The sequence below is a fragment of the Haliaeetus leucocephalus genome, unplaced genomic scaffold, assembly GCF_000737465.1.
Source record: "Haliaeetus leucocephalus isolate CR32 unplaced genomic scaffold, Haliaeetus_leucocephalus-4.0 Scaffold228, whole genome shotgun sequence".
Classification (NCBI taxonomy): domain Eukaryota; kingdom Metazoa; phylum Chordata; class Aves; order Accipitriformes; family Accipitridae; genus Haliaeetus; species Haliaeetus leucocephalus.
This window is the reverse complement of record NW_010972664.1, coordinates 6,831,451-6,850,717: the sequence shown is the minus strand read 5'-3', so window position 1 is coordinate 6,850,717 and position 19,267 is coordinate 6,831,451. Positions and strand designations below refer to the sequence as shown.

Below are 19,267 nucleotides of genomic sequence, written 5' to 3'. Positions count from 1 at the left end.
TAGAAAAATAAAACAAAAAGAAAAAAAGAGTCAAGTTCAGGGACAGAAAAAGGAGAAAAGAATAAAAATCAATCTCTAAAATCATATAACCTCTTAGGTACACAGGTGTGTTTCAATGAACTATAGCAATTTCAGCTGATTGGGCTACTGACATTCATAGAATCATATAAAGCTTCGAGCGGAAACTTTATTTCCTGGGCATCTCTCGAAATCTATTGCTTTTCTATGTGTATCTATAACCTTTGGGGAAAACAGCAGAGCATTTAGAGGATAAAGCATAAAAGAAGCAGCAAACCCAGTGAAAATATGCACTTCGTAGACAAAAAAAGAAAGCAGAATGAGCCAAGAAAATGCACAGCTAAGGAAAAACGATAAAGCTCTAAAGCCCGTTTTGATTTCATGCTTTCTGATTTTCTCCCCTTTGCCCTACACAATACATTGTTAGGAGATGAACACATGCACTTTCTTCACACTTCTGGTGCTTGGGATGTAGAGGTTATGTCCATTTTATGGAGCACTCATACCGTGGTATTTGTGTGCTCTCTAATTCATTATCCTGCCATAGCGCAAATAGTAAGAGGTATGTTATTTTTCAGCACACAACATGAAACAATAAACTTCAGGGAAACAAGATCAGACAGTTACATTTATCTTCTGCCAACTTTAGAAAAGTTCATTCTTATCATAATTTGCCAAAGCCTGAGAAACTTAACACTTGCTTCTTTATGCTCAGCTATTTATACTTACCGAGAACGGTAAGAAAAGCCTTGGAAGTTTTGACAGGCATAGTAAATAGAGAGCAGGTGTACTGCCCTTCATCCGACAGAGACACATCACTGACACTGATACTCAGTTCATGCCATGAAGCTCGGACCAGCTCAATTCTATTGTCCCTCAGAGCTGAAAAAAACCAAAAATTCATGTTATAAGGTAGGAAACAGCACAGGAACAAAGACTGGTACGTTATACAAGAGGCTTAATGAAGTAGCCTAGTGAAATCATGCCCTAGAATACAGGCATATGGACACAGTTGTCTTTATGCATAGTAGTTTGTTTCCTCTGTGGAATAAAGTAAAGAGTTCAGCAAGTTTCTGAATAGTGTACTGAGTGACTTGTAAAGTATATAAACCTAGAAACTAAGGGACTTTATTTACCTTTGATCTTCCTCTGAAAACACCAACACTGACTTTGATTTCTGCCCCCCAACAGTTTTGTTCAGTGCCTAAAATAACTCCCTCCTAAACCCATTTCTTTTTTCATGTATTTACAAATGTGGCTGAATATTGAGAATCCTGTTTTCATCTACTAACAAACTATATTTTCAACTAAGAAGTCGAGCATTGCATAGCTTGCCTACAGATTTTTCCCACATCCATTAATACTCATATTGAACTGGAATATCAGATTTCTTGAATGCTGTAAGGGTATTTCTTATGATGAATATATTGAAAGTTCCACTTCTACATGCATATATAATACATTTAAAGGTTTGAGGTAATTGAATATAGTGGTTTACTTTTTTGATTATGACTAAAAATTCGATCTTCTATCAGAAAATCCTTCCTAACAAAATTTTGTTTGCATGAAACCACTAAGGGAAGAGTAGCAGGTAGATCTACTTAAATTCAAGATGTCATATTAGCTAATGCTTTAAAATTTTAAATATATTAAAGCCTATGTTTAGATTAACCCACATTTTCTATTGAAAAACAGTCAAAACATCCCCAAACATTCCATTTCTCTGCAGTAAAGCCATTTCAGGATTGACATATATTAATCAAGTCTTTCTGCAGCATAGAAATACCGGTATCATAAGTAACTAAACACCATAATTCTCCTAAGCAAACAATAAAAAAGCCTCTGTAACTCAGAAGGTATTGCTGTATGCATCTATATTCAAATCTTTGACCTGACAGTATTTGAATCTTCAGTGAGTCTATTTTTATACTAAGCTTCTGAAAGTCAAAAGTAAAATCAGACTATTATAATTACTGGGAGAGCTATGCTTTGATTTGATTTGTGAGAAGAACCAAGGTGTTCAAGTCCCTAATGCTGTTCTCACTCACCTCTTTCTAAAATCCCCAAAGGCTCTTAGATTTGTTTCTCCTAACATCTATATCTTCCAATGATATAAAAAAAGCTTTACTGTGGTTCTTTTGCTACTAAATCTAGATGTTTCTGCCCCATTGCAAGGCTCTCCAAGTGCTGTCAATACAGGAAGATTTACACCAAAATAAGCAGCAAAATGAAGATTCAGCAAAAATGTCACTTGAATTTGTTGTCTTCTAAGGCTACCATTCAGGTTTCTTTACAGTGATCTCAAGCTGAATTTACTGGTCATTTCAGGGTAGGCCAGCTAAAGCTTGACTTATTCTCAGCAGGGTCTGATGACTGAAAGGTGACAGCTTAAGCAGACCTAACATACAAGCATGCCATGAACTGCTCCAAGGCACATCAAAGTGACTAAGTTTGTGTGTAATGGACACATTCCAAACATAACTGAGACATCTTCCGGCCAGCCACAGCAAGAAAGAAATAATTATGTAGTATATAATATAAAATTCATATAATGATGGAAAATAGGTGCAACATTAAAGCAAAGAAGCAAACAAAACAAAAGCCACAAAATGAAAAGCTATGCATATATCGATATGCTGACATAACAGGCAACAAAAACAAGCTCAAGAAAACAAAAAGTACATAGAAGCAAGCTTCTACCAACCCAGAATAGCAGGCAAAGCTGATGACTGTGGCTTTACTAGCCAAAAGTCCTCACAACAGTGAAGCTTTTGCTATCCTTCAGGAAGTGGATGGGGACTCAGAATTCACTTCTCAGCATTTCAATTCTAGTCAGATGCAAACTGAGCAGTTGTAAGAATGGTACTTTATTTCACATTGCTGACCTTTCAAACAAAATTATTTTCAAAATGACCCAGTGCTTCCAAATGGTTTGATTACCACCACACCCATATATATAATTTGGAGAATAGCATAGGAACTACAAAAAAACCCTCAGCACCCCATAATTTGAAAGTGATGATTTTTGCCTCCCCTTAATCAGAAAATATTTAAAAAATGCAGTATATAATCTTACATCATATTTTATTTTGTTATAATTTTCCTTTGCTACTGCTTCATGATAAAGATTTTTGTAGCTGTTGAAATATTTTCCTATAGACGGAGCAATGTGCAGAATTTCATGCACTAAAAGAACTGTAATGAATCCCACCAGAGCACAAATGGACTACAGATGATGCCAATAGCACACCATTTCGATCCTACTGGTAGACAAAAAACCTATTGAAATATAAGCCACCTGCATCAACTACATTCCTACTGCTCCTCTCCCTCATTTCCTCCCCTCCACACCTTTTTTACCCTTTGTGCAACACAGAAATCTCAGCTCAGTCAATTTTCTGGAAAACTGATAAAAACAGATCAAGAGCTGATATCAGATGTTCCATGTTTCAGCCTGGAGTGAATTTTTACTGAAAGAACAGAAAGAAAGAGTTCTGTAATGGAAATACCAACACAGAGCCTTTGCAGAAAGTGCTTCAAATAGCACCAACATAACACTCCTTTGCAGGAAAGCTGTTTGTCAGAAGCATTTTTATAAGTGCTATGTCTAAATGCAATTAATTATGTGCGCCATCAATTTCAAACCTAAACATCTGCAAGCTTTCCTGTCTACACAGACTTGAGAGCAAACCAATGAAAAAACTCTACTGCTATTGCTTAGACAAGGCTAGCACTTACATGGAGTCTTTTTAGAATCTTATTTTCAAACTTTATTCCTACATCTATGTCTATATCTGATTCTGTTTGGAAAGACACCAATTCCTCTTAAGAAATTGATAGCTGTGATGGATGCCAGAACTGGTTTGTTTCCGTTTTCTGTGTTAGGTATATTTTGCTAAAAATGGTGAAGTTGGATCAGAGAAAAAGTGGCTGCCTAACTATCTAGTCCTGGCTCCCACACCCTGGGGCAGGGGGAACCCTCTGGGAGAGGGCGACTGCTCCCTTAGACGGCAAATGAACAGTTGGCAGCATTGGAGAAGCCAGGAGTACTTCTAGCCAGCTAGCAATCTCCAAGCATGGAGACTGAGTGGAGCAGCAGTCTTGCGCAGGGCACAGAGAGTAAACCCTTGCCAAGCCTGGTTGATGGAGCAAAGAAGCCCGTGGAGCCTGAACAGAAGCCAGCTACTGAAAGGTATCAACTGGCAAACAAATGCTTGAAGGAGAAGACAGTCCTCAAGGAGCTAGTGGATGGAAAGAAAATCTATTTATAATACTCTGTGTTTGATCTCTTTCAGCAGATCTGAGTTCTACTTGTTTAAAGAGTGATCTCATCTAGTTTATTATTCTCTATTTAAAGGACATGAGCTTCAAAAGCGTTCTGTAAGCTTTTTGATTGCTCTGTTTGAAGTGAGAATTGCCCCAAACAGGGCAATTTTACCACAACGTTCAAGCCAACTCGAGGCTCTAGCATAGGAGTTTAATAAAGTACAATAAATTAAAATACAAAATGTTCTCTCTTATTTAATTAACAGCTGAAAACAAAAAGTAGAACACATATGGGGACATTCTGCATGAATTTGGAGTTTGGTACACACTAATAAACAGATTTCCTTTACACTGAAATGTCCATGTATTGTTCAATACAAACAGCAGTAAATATTTCTAGCTCCCCACAAAAGTTAACAGGAAACACCAAGCTTTTTTTTTGAAGTGTCTCCTACTAAAATACAGCTGTGGTATTGTACTCAGGTGACAGTATTTATTCCTCCTCTTTTTAAGAAGGTTATACTAATAGTTCCATTTGCATTCCACAGATAGTTTCTGAATACTATTTATTACTTACATTGTGGTAGTGACTAGACAGCCCAGGTGAGCACAGAAAAAGTTTTGTCCTTAAAGACTCTACAAGCTCTGTCCTCACTTGACTTGTGTGGTTTCCTAGGCTCGCTCCTACCTCTGCCTGGTCTTTCAGAAACTTTTCTGGAAGCTCTTTCTTTTTTCCATTTCACTTCAGTAGAAGCCCAACAGAACTTTTCGGCCTTTTCCTGGGGATTTTCACTTACATTCCTGAATCTTTACCTTATCAATAGTTTGCACACCTACATTTCTGCATGATACAGAGAAGCTACAAAAAGGGTAAATAAGCAGAATATGTATTTGACCTCTGGGAAATACACCTATGCCAAAACATTAACAAAGAATACCACCACTGATGTCTCCTTCCTGGAGTCTTATGTTGCAAGCACTCCCAAAAAATATAAAATGCAACAAGAAATATAGTTGCATAGTAAATTCCAATATGCCCTAAGTACATCATTTCAGTTTTCTGTAATTCCCAGGCACATAAGGTGTAGTTAATTTGCAAGATGTGAAATAATTATGCATAAAATACTTGTTCCTAAGCAGACACACTTCATTTATTTTACTGGTCATTCTCTTTTTCTGTGGAAAAGATTTCCTTTCAGAATGTTTTCTGACACAGAAACAAGCAACCTTGATAATTTGCATAGTTTAGGTTATTATGAGTAAAAGATACGGTCATGTATTTCAGCTGTATTAATTAGCAATTGCTGAGACTGACAACCACTGCAATAAACCCGTCTCCTTGTTCACAATCACAAAAAGGTGTACTTTATTTTTTGCCAAAAATAATATAATGTTCCTATGTAGTCATGTAGTGAAATCTTGCAACAGCAATTATATCAAAGAGAGAAAAGAAACTTAAAAATTCACACCGTCATGGAAAAAAATAATGCACATTTCATACAGCGTGGAAAAGGCAGTTCAACCTGTTAGATGTAGTAGCCAAAGAGCAGCATCTCTAATCTTATTTCTCTAAAATGACTACATCTTACTAGTATTTTGAGTCATATATTTGAAGAATTGGGAAAAAACAAACAACAAAACCCCTATATCCTCCAGAGTAATTTGCAGATGCTTTGACAATATTAACTTGACATATGCTGCCATCCTGGGATTCACTCAACAAAATTTTCTTTCTTATGTTAGAGCTGTTCCCTCTGTCATGGGACTAACATAACCATTACTTGGAACCAGAAAGATTTCTGATACTCCACAGGTAGTGCTAAAGTCCCAGAAATTTAATACTTATGAAACTGAAACAATCCCTCTGATTTTCAGATTCCAACTTTCTGAATGCAATACCATCATCAAATCTGAAAGAGATTTCAAGGAATTTATGTTGTGTTTCCAGATATACTTGGACATACTTGAGAAGGCCTTTTGCTTTGTTCCTAATGAATTCAATATAACAAGATGCCTATAGGGATGATCTACAGCACTCGCTTATAGCTGTGCCTCAAAATCTGTCAGGCCATGGACCACCACCACCACCAGGGAAAGAAAGAAAGAGACAGAAGGGGAGTAAATGGAAAAAAACCCAAACTATTATTGTATTCTGTGTTTTGTCTTCTAAGCCTTCATACTTCTTTTCAAAACATTTCAATTTCCTTTAAGAAAATCCGGTACTCATTAGTCTGTTGCTGTATTAACAGTTTGCCCATTTCCAACTGATAAGCAGTTGTTCTATTGATGCCTAACCTATCTAGTAGGTACCTGCATGGTATCTGAACTAATATTTTAAAACTTCTCAATTATTTGTATGTGGAAAGAAAATCCTTTTCCTTCCTCTTTCATTTCCATTCATACAGTTTGATTACTTTCATACAAGGAGGGATACAAGGCTAGTGTGGCAGTGTGGATATTTAGAAATCATATGTTTTCTACTTCTATTTCTGCATGTGGTGAGACCATTTTTACCTCTCACTGGAAATGAACTCCATAGCATCGTGCCTGTGAAACTATCACTTTTGCTCTTATTACTAGCTGGTCATGATTCCAACAGAGTCCAAAGGTCAGAAAGATAGATGATCTTTTATTCAGTCTACAATCATGACAGATTTCAGTACTGGGACAGAAACATTGAAATTGAGCCTACTTCAACAGGTAATGCTAATATAAAGGGAAAAGCACTTGGTAATACATTAGAAGTTTCTATGCAACCTATTAGATTGGCTGACATATGTACTGTTGGAGTCCTTTAAAGGTGACATAAATTCTAAGTAAAATTAGCAGAAATAACAAAAACTGAAGGTCACAATACTGTGGACAGATCTTTGGCTAATTGGCTGTGGAACAGTATTCTGGCTAATTTGCAGATACATGATGATTTTTCTCCCCATTAGGGAAGTCATTAGTAACACAGATGAGTTCAAACAGACATATCAAACAGCATCTTTCACAGTTTTGTGTCACTCAGATGCTGTGGATACTTCAACTTGACTGAATTTTCCAACCCATTCATGTACTTACTTAATCAACTCAGGGCATCAGTTTCGTAGAAGGTGCTAAGTAAGGTTTTTGAAATGGAAGAACAACATAACAATCCTTGCAGATTAGTTTTACTTTCATTTCAGTGCATTTCTATTTCTCTTTGAACCTTTCTAAAGTACTTGGTAATCAAAAGGAAGAAACAACGGGGTCAATAGGAATATACTTCCTCTACCTCTAATCATCTGGTCATCTTCTACTTTATGCTCTGGCTTGCAATCTAATAAGAAAAGACTAGATTGTTCTCAGCTGAGAAATACTGCTGAAATATTTGAATAGCTTATTTAGAAAGCAATGTTCAAGAGCAAGCTGCTTTCTCCTTTCTATATTTTTCAGATTTTTTGCACATTGGATAATGTTTGTCTTTTGAGAATCATAAGGATGACATTTATTGTCTTAGAAGGTCTGAGGGCTGTCTCACTTTCACATAAGAAATTTAAGTTTCATATCCTTCCCAAACATACGGGGTTTGAACTATGAAGACGCTTTATTGTTTTATTGTGTTGGAATAATGTTTAACTGTACATCCAAAAAATAAAACAAAAATCACATTAGTCAGGATGAAATGTTGTCTCACAAGGTCTGCTCATCTGGTTCCTTCTGCAATGGGGAATTACAAGATTTCCTATTATACTAATGGAACTGGACATGTGCCACAGCACAGTAGCCTAGAAAATCTTTAAAAATCATACTTCTCAAATATGCAGCTGCAAAAATTAAAATTGCAAAATGATCTGGCAAGGTTAGAGATGGACAGAATTCAAATTAATGAGATTCAATAGATAAAAGTAATTGGTAATCTTATATATCAAGTTGGAGACTGATCTTTTGAAAGCAGTAATGCAAGAAAGAAGCCCTGAGGATTTGTCGTGGTTTAACCCCAGCCAGCAACTAAGCACCATGCAGCTGCCCGCTCACTTCCCCCCCTCACCCAGTGGGAAGGGGGAGAGATTCAGAAAAAAAGTAAAACTCATGGGTTGAGATAAGAACAGTTTAACAGAACAGAAAAGAAGAAACTAATAATGATAGTAATAACAATAATAAAATTACAATAATATTAATAAAAGGACTGGAATATACAAAACAAGTGATACAGAATGCAACTGCTTACATCCACCAACCAACGCCCAGTTAGTTCCTGAGCAGCGATCCCTCCCCGCCCAACTCCGCCCAGTTTATATACTGGGCATGACACCCAGTGTCGCATGGTATGGAATACCCCTTTGGCCAGTTTGGGTCAGGTGCCCTGGCTGTGTCCCCTCCCAGCTTCTTGTGCCCCTCCAGCCTTCTTGCTGGCTGGGCATGAGAAGCTGAAAAATACTTGACTTAGTCTAAACACTACTTAGCAACAACTGAAAACATCAGTGTGTTACCAAAATTCTTCTCATACTGAATCCAAAGCATAACACTATACCAGCTACTAGAAAGAAAATTAACTCTATCCCAGCCAAAATCAGGACAGGATTACAGAGGAAATTATTTAACTATATGTTCAAATGCAGCACCACTCTAAAAAGATGAATCCTGCTCCGGGCTGTACTGATCCTGGCAATTATGGTAAAAGGAAAAATAATGCTACAATATTCCAAAACTGCATACATCATACTGTGTCATATGTTGTAGATTACAGATAGAAACAGGCTCTCAGTTGGGAAAGTAATTTCTGAAGGTCTGCCAATGGAATATTACTGCATAAGTAATGCTACAAAAATGAAAATAATACAATGGAGAGCTGTAATAACAGTCTGCACCAACCTAAGAAAATACTAATAGAAGGTAGAAAAAACATTTTTTTTTTCTATAATTTTGAGGGTAATACTGAAAACACAAACCAGTATGTTTCAGGTTAAATGAGAGTTCATTGTAAGTGAGAAGTATTAGATAGTGACGTTATTGAAGTAGAAAGGATAAATAAATACTAATCCTCTTGCAAATTAAAATAAGGGTACACAGATTTCCAAGTTTATTCTCCTGTGAAGACCACACCAGGCAATTTCTCCTCATGCTGCTGACGTTGATACTAATCATTGTGTTAACAGTACTTAAATGATTGCTGACCAAGGCAGTGTTAAGCTTGTTTAGGTATTAAAAACTATCTAGCCAAACAGCACAGAGCTCTACCAAGACAGCCTACGTATTTTGAAAAACATCAGATACAGTATACTCACTTTTTCCTTTTCAAGAGACTGCCCTTTACAGTCACTGCTGGTTACCCTCATGCACTGGCTTTAGTCAGCTTTAGATGCAAGGAATTCTAAACGGTAGGGAACACAGAACAACTTGGGCAAATTTTACACTCTTAGCACCGCTGGAAATCCAGTTTCTCCTCAAACCTGCCCATATGCAATATGTTCTACATATGTGTCTGCAGCTGACCATGTCTCAAGGAAGCTGCAGAACTGAATTATACCTGTATTTCTCTAACCTTGTAGATGGTGACATTACCCTTCTGCTCATTCACTATCTAAACTTAATGATCCCATCATACTGAAAATGTTTTTAGTGGCATGAATGAGTAATACTCATGGTCGAGTCACATTTACGGTATTGCTTTGTATTTTTTGGAAAGTCACAGCCTCCTAATTTCTAAAGAGTGCAGTCCTGTTCAAACATATTATCTCAGCAGAATCGGGAGAGACTTTCTCACTTATTAACGATCTAAGAGAGATCTCTCTTTAAATAAGAACAGCTATAAGATGCCCCTATTCTTTCTGCACTTCTTGATCATTCATGTAGATACATAGATTAACATCGTTCTTCCTGTAGCAGATAGCTACGTTGGCTAGACATGCAGTAGGAATACTCATTTGTCCTAGCTATATTAAGAAGTCAGACTCCTTAAACTCCTGCTGCAGTCAGTGGAGCAAGATAGCTTCCTCCAGAGGCCAATTAAGAACAGGTCATTGCCTTGAAATTATTACAGAACCTGAACAAAACAGCAAAGAAATCATCAATGATTGATGAGTGTATCTGCAGTCAATCTAGCAATTGATTCTAGTACCAATGTAGAGTCAAATACTAATGTATATGTCAATACTGAAGATATTAGTGGTGTTAGCGATGACTTGCAAATCTCACTATTGAGGAATTGAAATATAGAACAAAGTATCAAGAGAGATTTGAGATGAGTCTAGTGCAATTCCAGAAAGGATTGTCAGAAAGCTCTTTGGTGGTTTTAACATCTTTTATGATAGAGCCTTGTCGTGGTTTAAGCCCAGCTGGCAGAAAAGCGGCATGTGGTGTCTTGCTCAGTCCTCCCCGCCCTGCTGGGATAGGGAGGAGAATTGGAAGAAAAACACCCAACTCTCGTGGGTTGAGATGAGTTTAATAGGATAACACAAGGAGAGCAGAAATAATAATAAAAATAATACTAAGAAAAGCATATATAAAGTGAGTGATGCATAATGCAATTGCTCACCACCCCGAACCCAAGGCTCAGCCTGTTCCCAAGCTGCGATCCCTCTTCCCCCTGGCCAGCAGCCCCAGGTTATATACTGAGCATGATGTCATATGGTATCGAATATCCTCTTGGCTAGTTCAGGTCAGCTATCCTGGCTGTGCCCCCTCCCAGCTTCTTGTGAAAATTAACCCTATCCCAGCCTAACACAGGACAAGCCCTTTATAGTTTTATGATGTCCCTCATACAGCCTAGCAATCTGCCTCTGAACCACAAGTACACAGATGCTTCCTCTTTTGCGGGAGTTGTCTTAGTTTTCCAGATGCAGATGTGCTGTGAAGGAGACTATAATGAGAAATGATGATGGAAACAGATAATTAAGGGATTGAAGCATCTCTCATGCAATGAGAGGCTGAGACACTTGGGATTGTTTAGCATGAAGAAGAAGAAAATAATGAACTTAATCCAAATTCAGAAGAAGAATCTGGCAGCAGAACTTTCTAGACCTCTAATTTTCTGAGGAACCTGCTCTAACTGGACATAGTTGGAGAAGAAAGTTGGACTAGGTGACCTCCAGAGGTCCTTTCCAATGTGAAAAATTCTGTGATCTTGTGATTCTAGATGTTTTTGGGGTAAAGAATCTGCGTATCACAAAATTCAGGAACGTGACCAATCCTGAAACACCAACAAAAAAAACCTTGGTGGATATTCACAAAGATTAATCTTCTTTAGCTTTTCCTAAGTAATTTTCCCCCTCATGAAGGCTTTGGATTTGAGTCCCTCAGAAGAGGTTGCCTGTCTCTCCCCTTCATAGTCAATGAAAAAAAAAAAAAAAAAGAGCAACAGAAAAATTAGCTTTTCTAGGCTACACCTAGTTTGTGCAAATATGCTTCTTGTGCAGCTATATGCCAAGAATGTGGTGACTTCACGAGTGCATCAATACAACATCTGGACTCCAAGGGTGGTGGCCAGGCATATTCACCAAGTACTATGGAATATCATTTGGAAAAATAAAACAAATATTTGACATACAATGGCATGCTACGTACTGATAGCCGCACTGAATAAAAACTGTATGAATAAATGCATTATTTAACAAACAGTAGATACTGACAGGAACAGATGCATGGAGTCATGCTACCATTGGTAGCATTTATCCCCAACATTTGACATTTTCGGGGCCATTCACATACACCAGATATATTTCAGTATACCAGAAGAAACTTGTCCATGCTTAACATAAAAGTCTAGACAGAAAACAGCTGAATGCATCCTGGCTTTTTCATTTAAACATTTATTGCAGGCATTTTATTTTTTTTTTAAGAGTTGGGGAAAAATATTCTTCTGGTTGTTTCTTTCTGCAGTTCAAATTGTAGCAGTAGGTAAAGGATTGAAGACATTAACTTGAAAAGCAAATATATAGAGTAACTACCACTTACAGACGCATAGCTAGAGAATGCTACTTACCCTTCACACTTGTAACAGATGATTAATAATATTGGTTCTCATACTGCACTTTTCTTAACTGGTATAGTCTGAAGACTCACTAAGAAACCACTATAACTAATCTCTCATCAGTTTATTACTTTTGAAGGATAAATTTGTATATCATGATTGTCATACAAAAGGAAGTATTGAGTATTTAAAAATTGCAAGAAGTTGTTCCAGTGTTCACTGCTTTTTGTGGCTATTTTTAATAGACTGTAAATCACGTAAATATTGGAGATACAGTCTAAGAAGAATTTCTGAATTTACTGTGTACTACTGAATTGTATATAATGGATCAAGAGTGACTTCCAATTCTGCTTCACAAGCTGGCTGAGACATGGCACAAGCAAAGGAGGTATTTGGCCTTCAGGACAGTGAATGTTACTGTACTCTTTCTTGGGCTTGTCGACCAAGTGCCCATCAAAGGACATTAATTGCACATTTGGATGATAATATGTTCACAGCATCAGATGTAATAAAGAGGGCTGCAGTAACAATTTGCAACACTGGATACGTGAATGGTTTTGGTATCTAAGTTACAATATCCCATTTTTAATTATACTGTGTCCTTGATTCCTCCTTCTCTCTCCTCTCTTTACTTCAGAGTTGATTCATTTAACTCCTTTTTACCTAGCATTCAACTACTTTTTCCTCTTCTCCAGGCACATAAATTAAGACCTTTATTAAAAAAGTATTTAGAAAAATAAGCCTCTTTTCTATACACCTGAATCTCCTTTCCTATCTAACTCCGCTCCTGGTAGACTCAACAGTTCTGGAAAAATTCCAAATATCAAATCCACACAATGGCACACAATGACATTTTAACACTACCACTTTCAATAAAAGCAGCGTTTTTTCTTCTGTTTTCCATTTTGCTTGCAAACTCTGTTTGCCAAGTTTGATGCTTTCCTCAGATCCTCCTTTTGCCCTTCTTTAATCAGGGTGTTTCTAAATTCTTCGACCAAAACTTGCTAAATTAAATTTTATATTTAATTTCTTTCCCCTATAACAGCATTTAGTATACTCAAGATATGTTTATCGTCCAACAGACAATATTTATCCTGCCTCACTGATCCCATCCTTTCCTCATTTTTTATTCCTCTTACTCTTCAACTTCCTCCCTTCTTTTTCTTTGAAATCTTTCCTGACTGCACACATATGTGGGTGTTGCCAGTTCTTGGAATAAGCTGTCTTTGACTCCATGTGTTCCTCCATCTAGTCTCTTCATCTTTGCCCCATCAATTTCTAATTGATAAAAAGAACCTGTTGGCATCCCTCTTTTCCCATTTTCTGTAAAATAATTTTTTTCCTCTGTGTGATAGATAATTTCTCTATGAGAATGAGGCCACTGAAAGAAATTAGAAAATAAGAATGGGCTAAACCAATTGCATATGAAATATACATCGGGAATACTGATTAGTAACTCTTTAAAAGGGAAGAATACATAAAATTAATTTATTTCTTTATATGTCCAAATATAAACTCCAAAGTACACTTTATCTTTTCTGTAACAGAAGTGCAAAAATGTAACAACTGCAAATTTAAATTACTTTACACTTATCAGCATCCTGAGCTGTATTAGGAAGAACATTGCCAGCAGGTCCAAGGAGGTGATCCTTCCCCTCTGCTCAGCACTGGCGAGGCCATACCTGAACTACTGTGTCCAGTTCTGGGCTTACCCAGTACAAGAGAGACAAGGACATACTGGAGTTAGTACAACAAAGGGCCACAAAGGCGATTAAGGGACTGGACTATCTATCATATAAGGAGAGTCTGAGAGCGCTGGGACTGTTCACCCTGGAGAAGAGAAGGCTTAGGAGGATCTTGTCAATGTTTATAAATACCTGATGACGGGAGTAGAGAAGATGGAGCCAGGCACTTCTCAGTAGTTCACACTGACAGGCCAAGAAGCAATGGGCATAAATTGAAATGCAGGAAATTCAACTTAAGCATAGAAAAAACTATTTTACTGTAAGGGTGGTCAGACACCTGCACAGGTTGCCCAGAGAGGTTGTAGAGTCTTCATCCTTGGAGATATTCAAAACCTGACTGGACAAGATCTGGGGCAACCTGCTTTGGCTGACCCACCTTCAGTAGGGTGGTTGGACTACACAATCTCCAGAGGCCCCTTCCAACCTCAGCTATTCTACGTTTCTCTGATTCATACAGCTTTTACCTGTATCGTAATACTACAGAAAAATAAAACAAACAAACAAAAGTTTTCAAGCATTCCTGTCCTCCTTTTTGGCTTTTAAATTGTTTTCTTATAATTAACAACTGATATCCCAAATAGTGCTCTGCTGAACTGTACTGAAGACAACTGTTTGAGGACTATCCATCCATAGAGATAAGTCTTACCTCATATTGTTAAAATGTTGACAGATTAATGTGATCTCATCTGGAAATGAGTGTTATTCTGAGTAGGTCCTCCCAGGAAAATGTCTTTTCCCAGAACAACAAAAAAATTAAAAAACCTTTAAAAAACCTGTGACTGCATCAGTGAAAATGTTTCCAGTCAGAACAACAGAAAGGGAGGAGCTGGAGAGAAAGAAGCCTGCCAGAAGTTTGTGGTGAGTACGTACGGACGAGCTCTTGCATGCTCCAGGATCATGTTCTAGGTGGTTCTGATCTGTTCCCAGATGCTTTTGCTGCTTGTAGGATACCACGAGCTTGAGCCCCCCAAGAAAACTTTTGCATCAACACTGAATTACATCATCATGGTGAGAAAGAATAATAACAAAACAGACTTTTGGAAGCTCTGGCAACTTAGATCTTCAGGGTTATTGAAAAGCCCAATAAATTCCCTCTGCACCTAGGGTTAATGTCCTCAATGAGAAAGGATGTTACTGCTAGCTAGAAATTTAAAATGTTTCCTCCTCAGACCAGCAATCCCATGGTGTTATCAGGATTCAGCTGGAGCCAAAGAAATCTATTTAAGAAAATCTCTAGTAGACAAAAAATGAGTTCTATAATCCAGTTATTAAAGGTGCATTCATGAAGCACCTGCAAATGCTGACTGACTGAATATTCTTTTGAACCCTCTGTGCTTGGTAGGCAAGAATCATACTGTTTTACTTTATTTCCAAGAGGTCCATTCTGAGAGCTGAAAAAAAATTCAAATCATACAGCACTTATTAACCCTCAATTAAAAATCTGAATTAAAAACCCCAAACAATAATTTTGTAGATAAATGTTCAGAGCTGATACTTTCTCTAGTGTTTCCTAAATGTGAAACTTTCTTTGCAGATTTAATTTTCTCTAGTTGAATCCTGGAAAGTATCACCAAACAGTGATAGATTAAAACAAAATAAAACAATCCTCCACCACCACCACCAAAAAAAAAAAAAAAGAAAAAGAAAAAAAAAAAAAATGATCAAACAGTTCTAGCACAGAAAACTACAATCCTATCAATTTCAGAATACCATCAGATTTCTCTTTACAGCCAGGTGGGGAAGGGTAATCAGAGCTATATGGATTAACACTAACTCAAAGGCACTGGAAAGTTCTGCAGGAGACCATAGGGAAACTCCTACTGTAAAATCTAGATCATGAGCTTTACACCAATAATTAGCAGAGTCTGCAACCAGGTTGATCTCCGGGCGACGAAGACAAAACAAAATCCTCATATGCAAATCTGTCTTCCTAAGTGTACCAGAACCCATAAACATTAAGTGGATTAAAGCCAAAAAGGGGCAAAAAAAGCCTTTGTCTCCTCAACGGTATTTTAGAGGAAAAAGTTCCTTGGAGACTGCTTAAATTCAGAGAAAGGGGAAGGAGGGGAAAAGACTGTGGAACTACTTGAGGATCTGGCCCCGGCGTGTCTATCTAGATCCAAGACAGACAGCTACAGATGAGCCTAGATGAAACATTACTGACTGCGACAGACAAAGTAGGATGGGAATGATGATTACACCGCTCTGCAAAGTGAATTGCAGTAGCCAAAGTGACATCCCGAATTATTCTATGAATGTAGTCGCTGATCATCCATTTTAAAATTAAAGATATATTGTTTCCTGTGAAAATGAAATCAAAGACTTGACTCTGATCTCCCCCATTATGGAACAAATCAGATACTGTACATCAAGTGTCATCTTGTAAGGTGATCTCTACTGGAATAAATTTGGCAGCTAAGACAGACATGTCAAAAAGCCACTACAACAATACCCAGGAAGCTCACTGGCACTCCGCACTGTTATTTGGTCTCCGATATTTCTGTCAATTTATTAAGGAACAGTACCTACCTCTAGTTGTGGGTGAACTTACCACACAAAACTATAGCAAACATCAGAAACATGAATCCCCGTGCCTAAGGAAAACCTTTGGGCACCGCTGAAATCCTTCAGTTATGCAATGACAGTTACCTAGCTGAGTTGCTGAGCTCAAGTCTCTCAGGATGTACAAATACCTAAGGGCAACTGCCTGAATTCTCCTGGGTCACTTAACTGCATGGGGGGGTAGGGGTTTGATACTGTCTGTGCATCAGGGCAATTCACAAACAAGGTGCTCCTCCGCTTATTTTACTCATGGGCTCACCCACTAGACATCTTCAAGAGTTATTTGCTAGACGTCCTCTTGCACAAGAGGTGCAGGCAAACTGTGGTTCTCTAAAACCTGCCTATTCACTGTCACCCCCAAAATTCTGGTTAGAGCACCCTGCTCAGAAGGGGCAAACCCCAGAATTTCCAATTCATTTGACCATCTGCATGCCATTGCCACTGGACTTTTGGGCATTTGCCATTCAAAGCCTCCTTTGAAACCGTCCTACTTTGTATGAACACACACTACACACATAAAAATATAAATACATATTAATTGAAGCAAAGACTTGAACATTATTTTCCCGTGTTTCCCACCCGCTAGCTCATCTTTTTTCTGCTTCCTACTGTGAATATTTGCAGTAGAATAGCTTCAGTAAGTGAAGGTGCGAGCAAAGCCCATTAAGAAAGTACAGTGGCCAGATCGTTAGGACATTCTCTGAGAATGTTGGTAGACCAAAGATCTTTTTACTGGTTTGTATTAGAGACTGTGGCAGTGTAAAAACTTGTCCCTTCCTTACCATCCCACTAGCAGTGACTACTTTAACTACCTGGCTACCAGCTAGACCAAGCAAACTCTTCTCTGTTCTTGCATTTGTGTCTTTGTTTCAGTGTGAGGAAGATCTGACCTGGTTTAAATGCCATCTTTTAGAGGGACATGGAGAATCCCAAGAAGCACTAAATACCTCCCTTTAAGCTGAAGTTGCCTGTCCAGATTCTGTTCTCCCTTTTTAGGATTTCCTAATGTTTAGCTTACATATCTTCTGCTTCAGCCTGCTGTCTTTAGAGAACCCCACTCTTAATTTCTCTTGCTTTTTCCAGACATTTCTCAGAGAGCTTGAACACGTAATTTGAGGCAGACATTTCCTCTAGGTACATGTGCCTTTTTGTGGAACCAGTCTATTGGTTCCCTAGTGAGGAAAAAACTGTAGTTCTCATTTAATGATCATGTGTTATGAAGTCACTAAAAAAAGCCAAGTGTTAACTTTTCAACCTCCCACCACACCTACCTGACTGTTTTCAAAAGCCAAACACCAGGTAAGATTCTCTTTTATTTCATCATCTAAGAAATGATATAATTAAAGTTAGGTACTAGGCACTAGTTATCAACGCACAGTGCCAAAGTTTATACAGATTCCACAAGACAGGTATAATAATGAACTTACCTAAACAAAGCTTTTCTTTAAACATCTCAAAGTTCTCATTACTTGTAACATTAATGCAATTGATGTTTGAATGTATGAGGGATGAAAAGTTCTGTATAGACCAGAACTGATTGAGTGAGGAAGACGCTTATTTTTCTGATTTCTATTTTGGTGTACAGGGAAAAAGGGTGACATTTCCATGGTTGAAGTTAAAGACATCTCTCATCTGAAAAATGGATTCTGGTAAAAACAACAATATACAATCTATACAGGGTATGTGTATCAACTTAAGGAAAAAATGAGGAAAACAATCGTTAAGACAAACAGCAGACTAAACTAAACCTGACAGGCTTGAATGATGACATAATACCCTCTTACTCTGTGATGGTGACACAAAAATGCCAAAGGACACAAAGCTGTCAGTCTTGTTGTTTATCTTCTATCTAAGACTAATAAAAGGAGGTTGGTGATTGACAGAACAGACATGGGCACAGTCCTAGGCATACAGTTTGCACTCTGTTTGAAAAATGTATTGATGGTTTTAGGGGTGGCTTGCTTGTTATTGCCTTTTTCTGCATTACCTTTGTGATCTTCCACAAAGTTTTTATATAACTTTTTTAAAGCTATCATTGCTTTTTAAAATTAATGATTAGTAGTTATAATTGTTGATATTGCAGTGCCCTAGTAATTTATTAACAGTTTCAGCTTCTGGACAAGTGTCCAGCTTAGTTGATAACAAAACTAAGTTTTGCATAACCCCTTAGGTACTATCATGGTGAATAAGGGAATATTATCAAACATTTCTATTTTTAGCTGTCCCAGAAAACAAGGCCTAAATGTATCCTGCTACATCAGCTCCTAACTACTAAAAATGGAAAATGACACAGGTCTCTATAGAGCACAACACTGAAGCAGCACCATGTAATTTTAGCACATAAATCTTATAAGGCAGGTAAAACTACAAAGAGAGAGAACAAGGAACAGTTTACATAGTGAAGCATTGCTGAAAACAAGTGAGTTATTTGGTTATTGCCCCAATTACTCTGTAGGAAAGAGCTGGTAGAAAATACTCTGAAATGAACCAAGTATCTTTCAGAGTTCTGCAGAATAATTGAATGGGGAAGTCTGCATTATTAAAACCACAGAAGACAGCATTTTCAAAACCTTCCCCTAAATAAATGTGTGTGTGTACATGTGGGGATGCAATGCCAGTAAAACTCAAATTATTCTGCTTTATTACTCAAGAACCTCATACAATTGAGGAACAAACCCTATAGAGCCGCGCTGTCTTGCAAATCATTCCTTTCATGGGAGGGGTTGCACAGGCCTGTGCT

The 19,267-nt window shown here is 37.7% G+C and overlaps 1 protein-coding gene across 1 annotated transcript in view; it reads right to left on the bottom strand.

Moving 5' to 3' along the window:
* The window catches only part of CADM2 (cell adhesion molecule 2), a 187,926-nt gene that overhangs the window by 128,024 nt on the left and 40,635 nt on the right, over positions 1-19,267 (bottom strand). Inside the window, exon 3 of the mRNA XM_010567639.1 lies at positions 748-900. Within this exon, the coding sequence (XP_010565941.1) occupies positions 748-900 (153 nt within the window). The remainder of the gene's footprint in view (positions 1-747; positions 901-19,267) is intronic.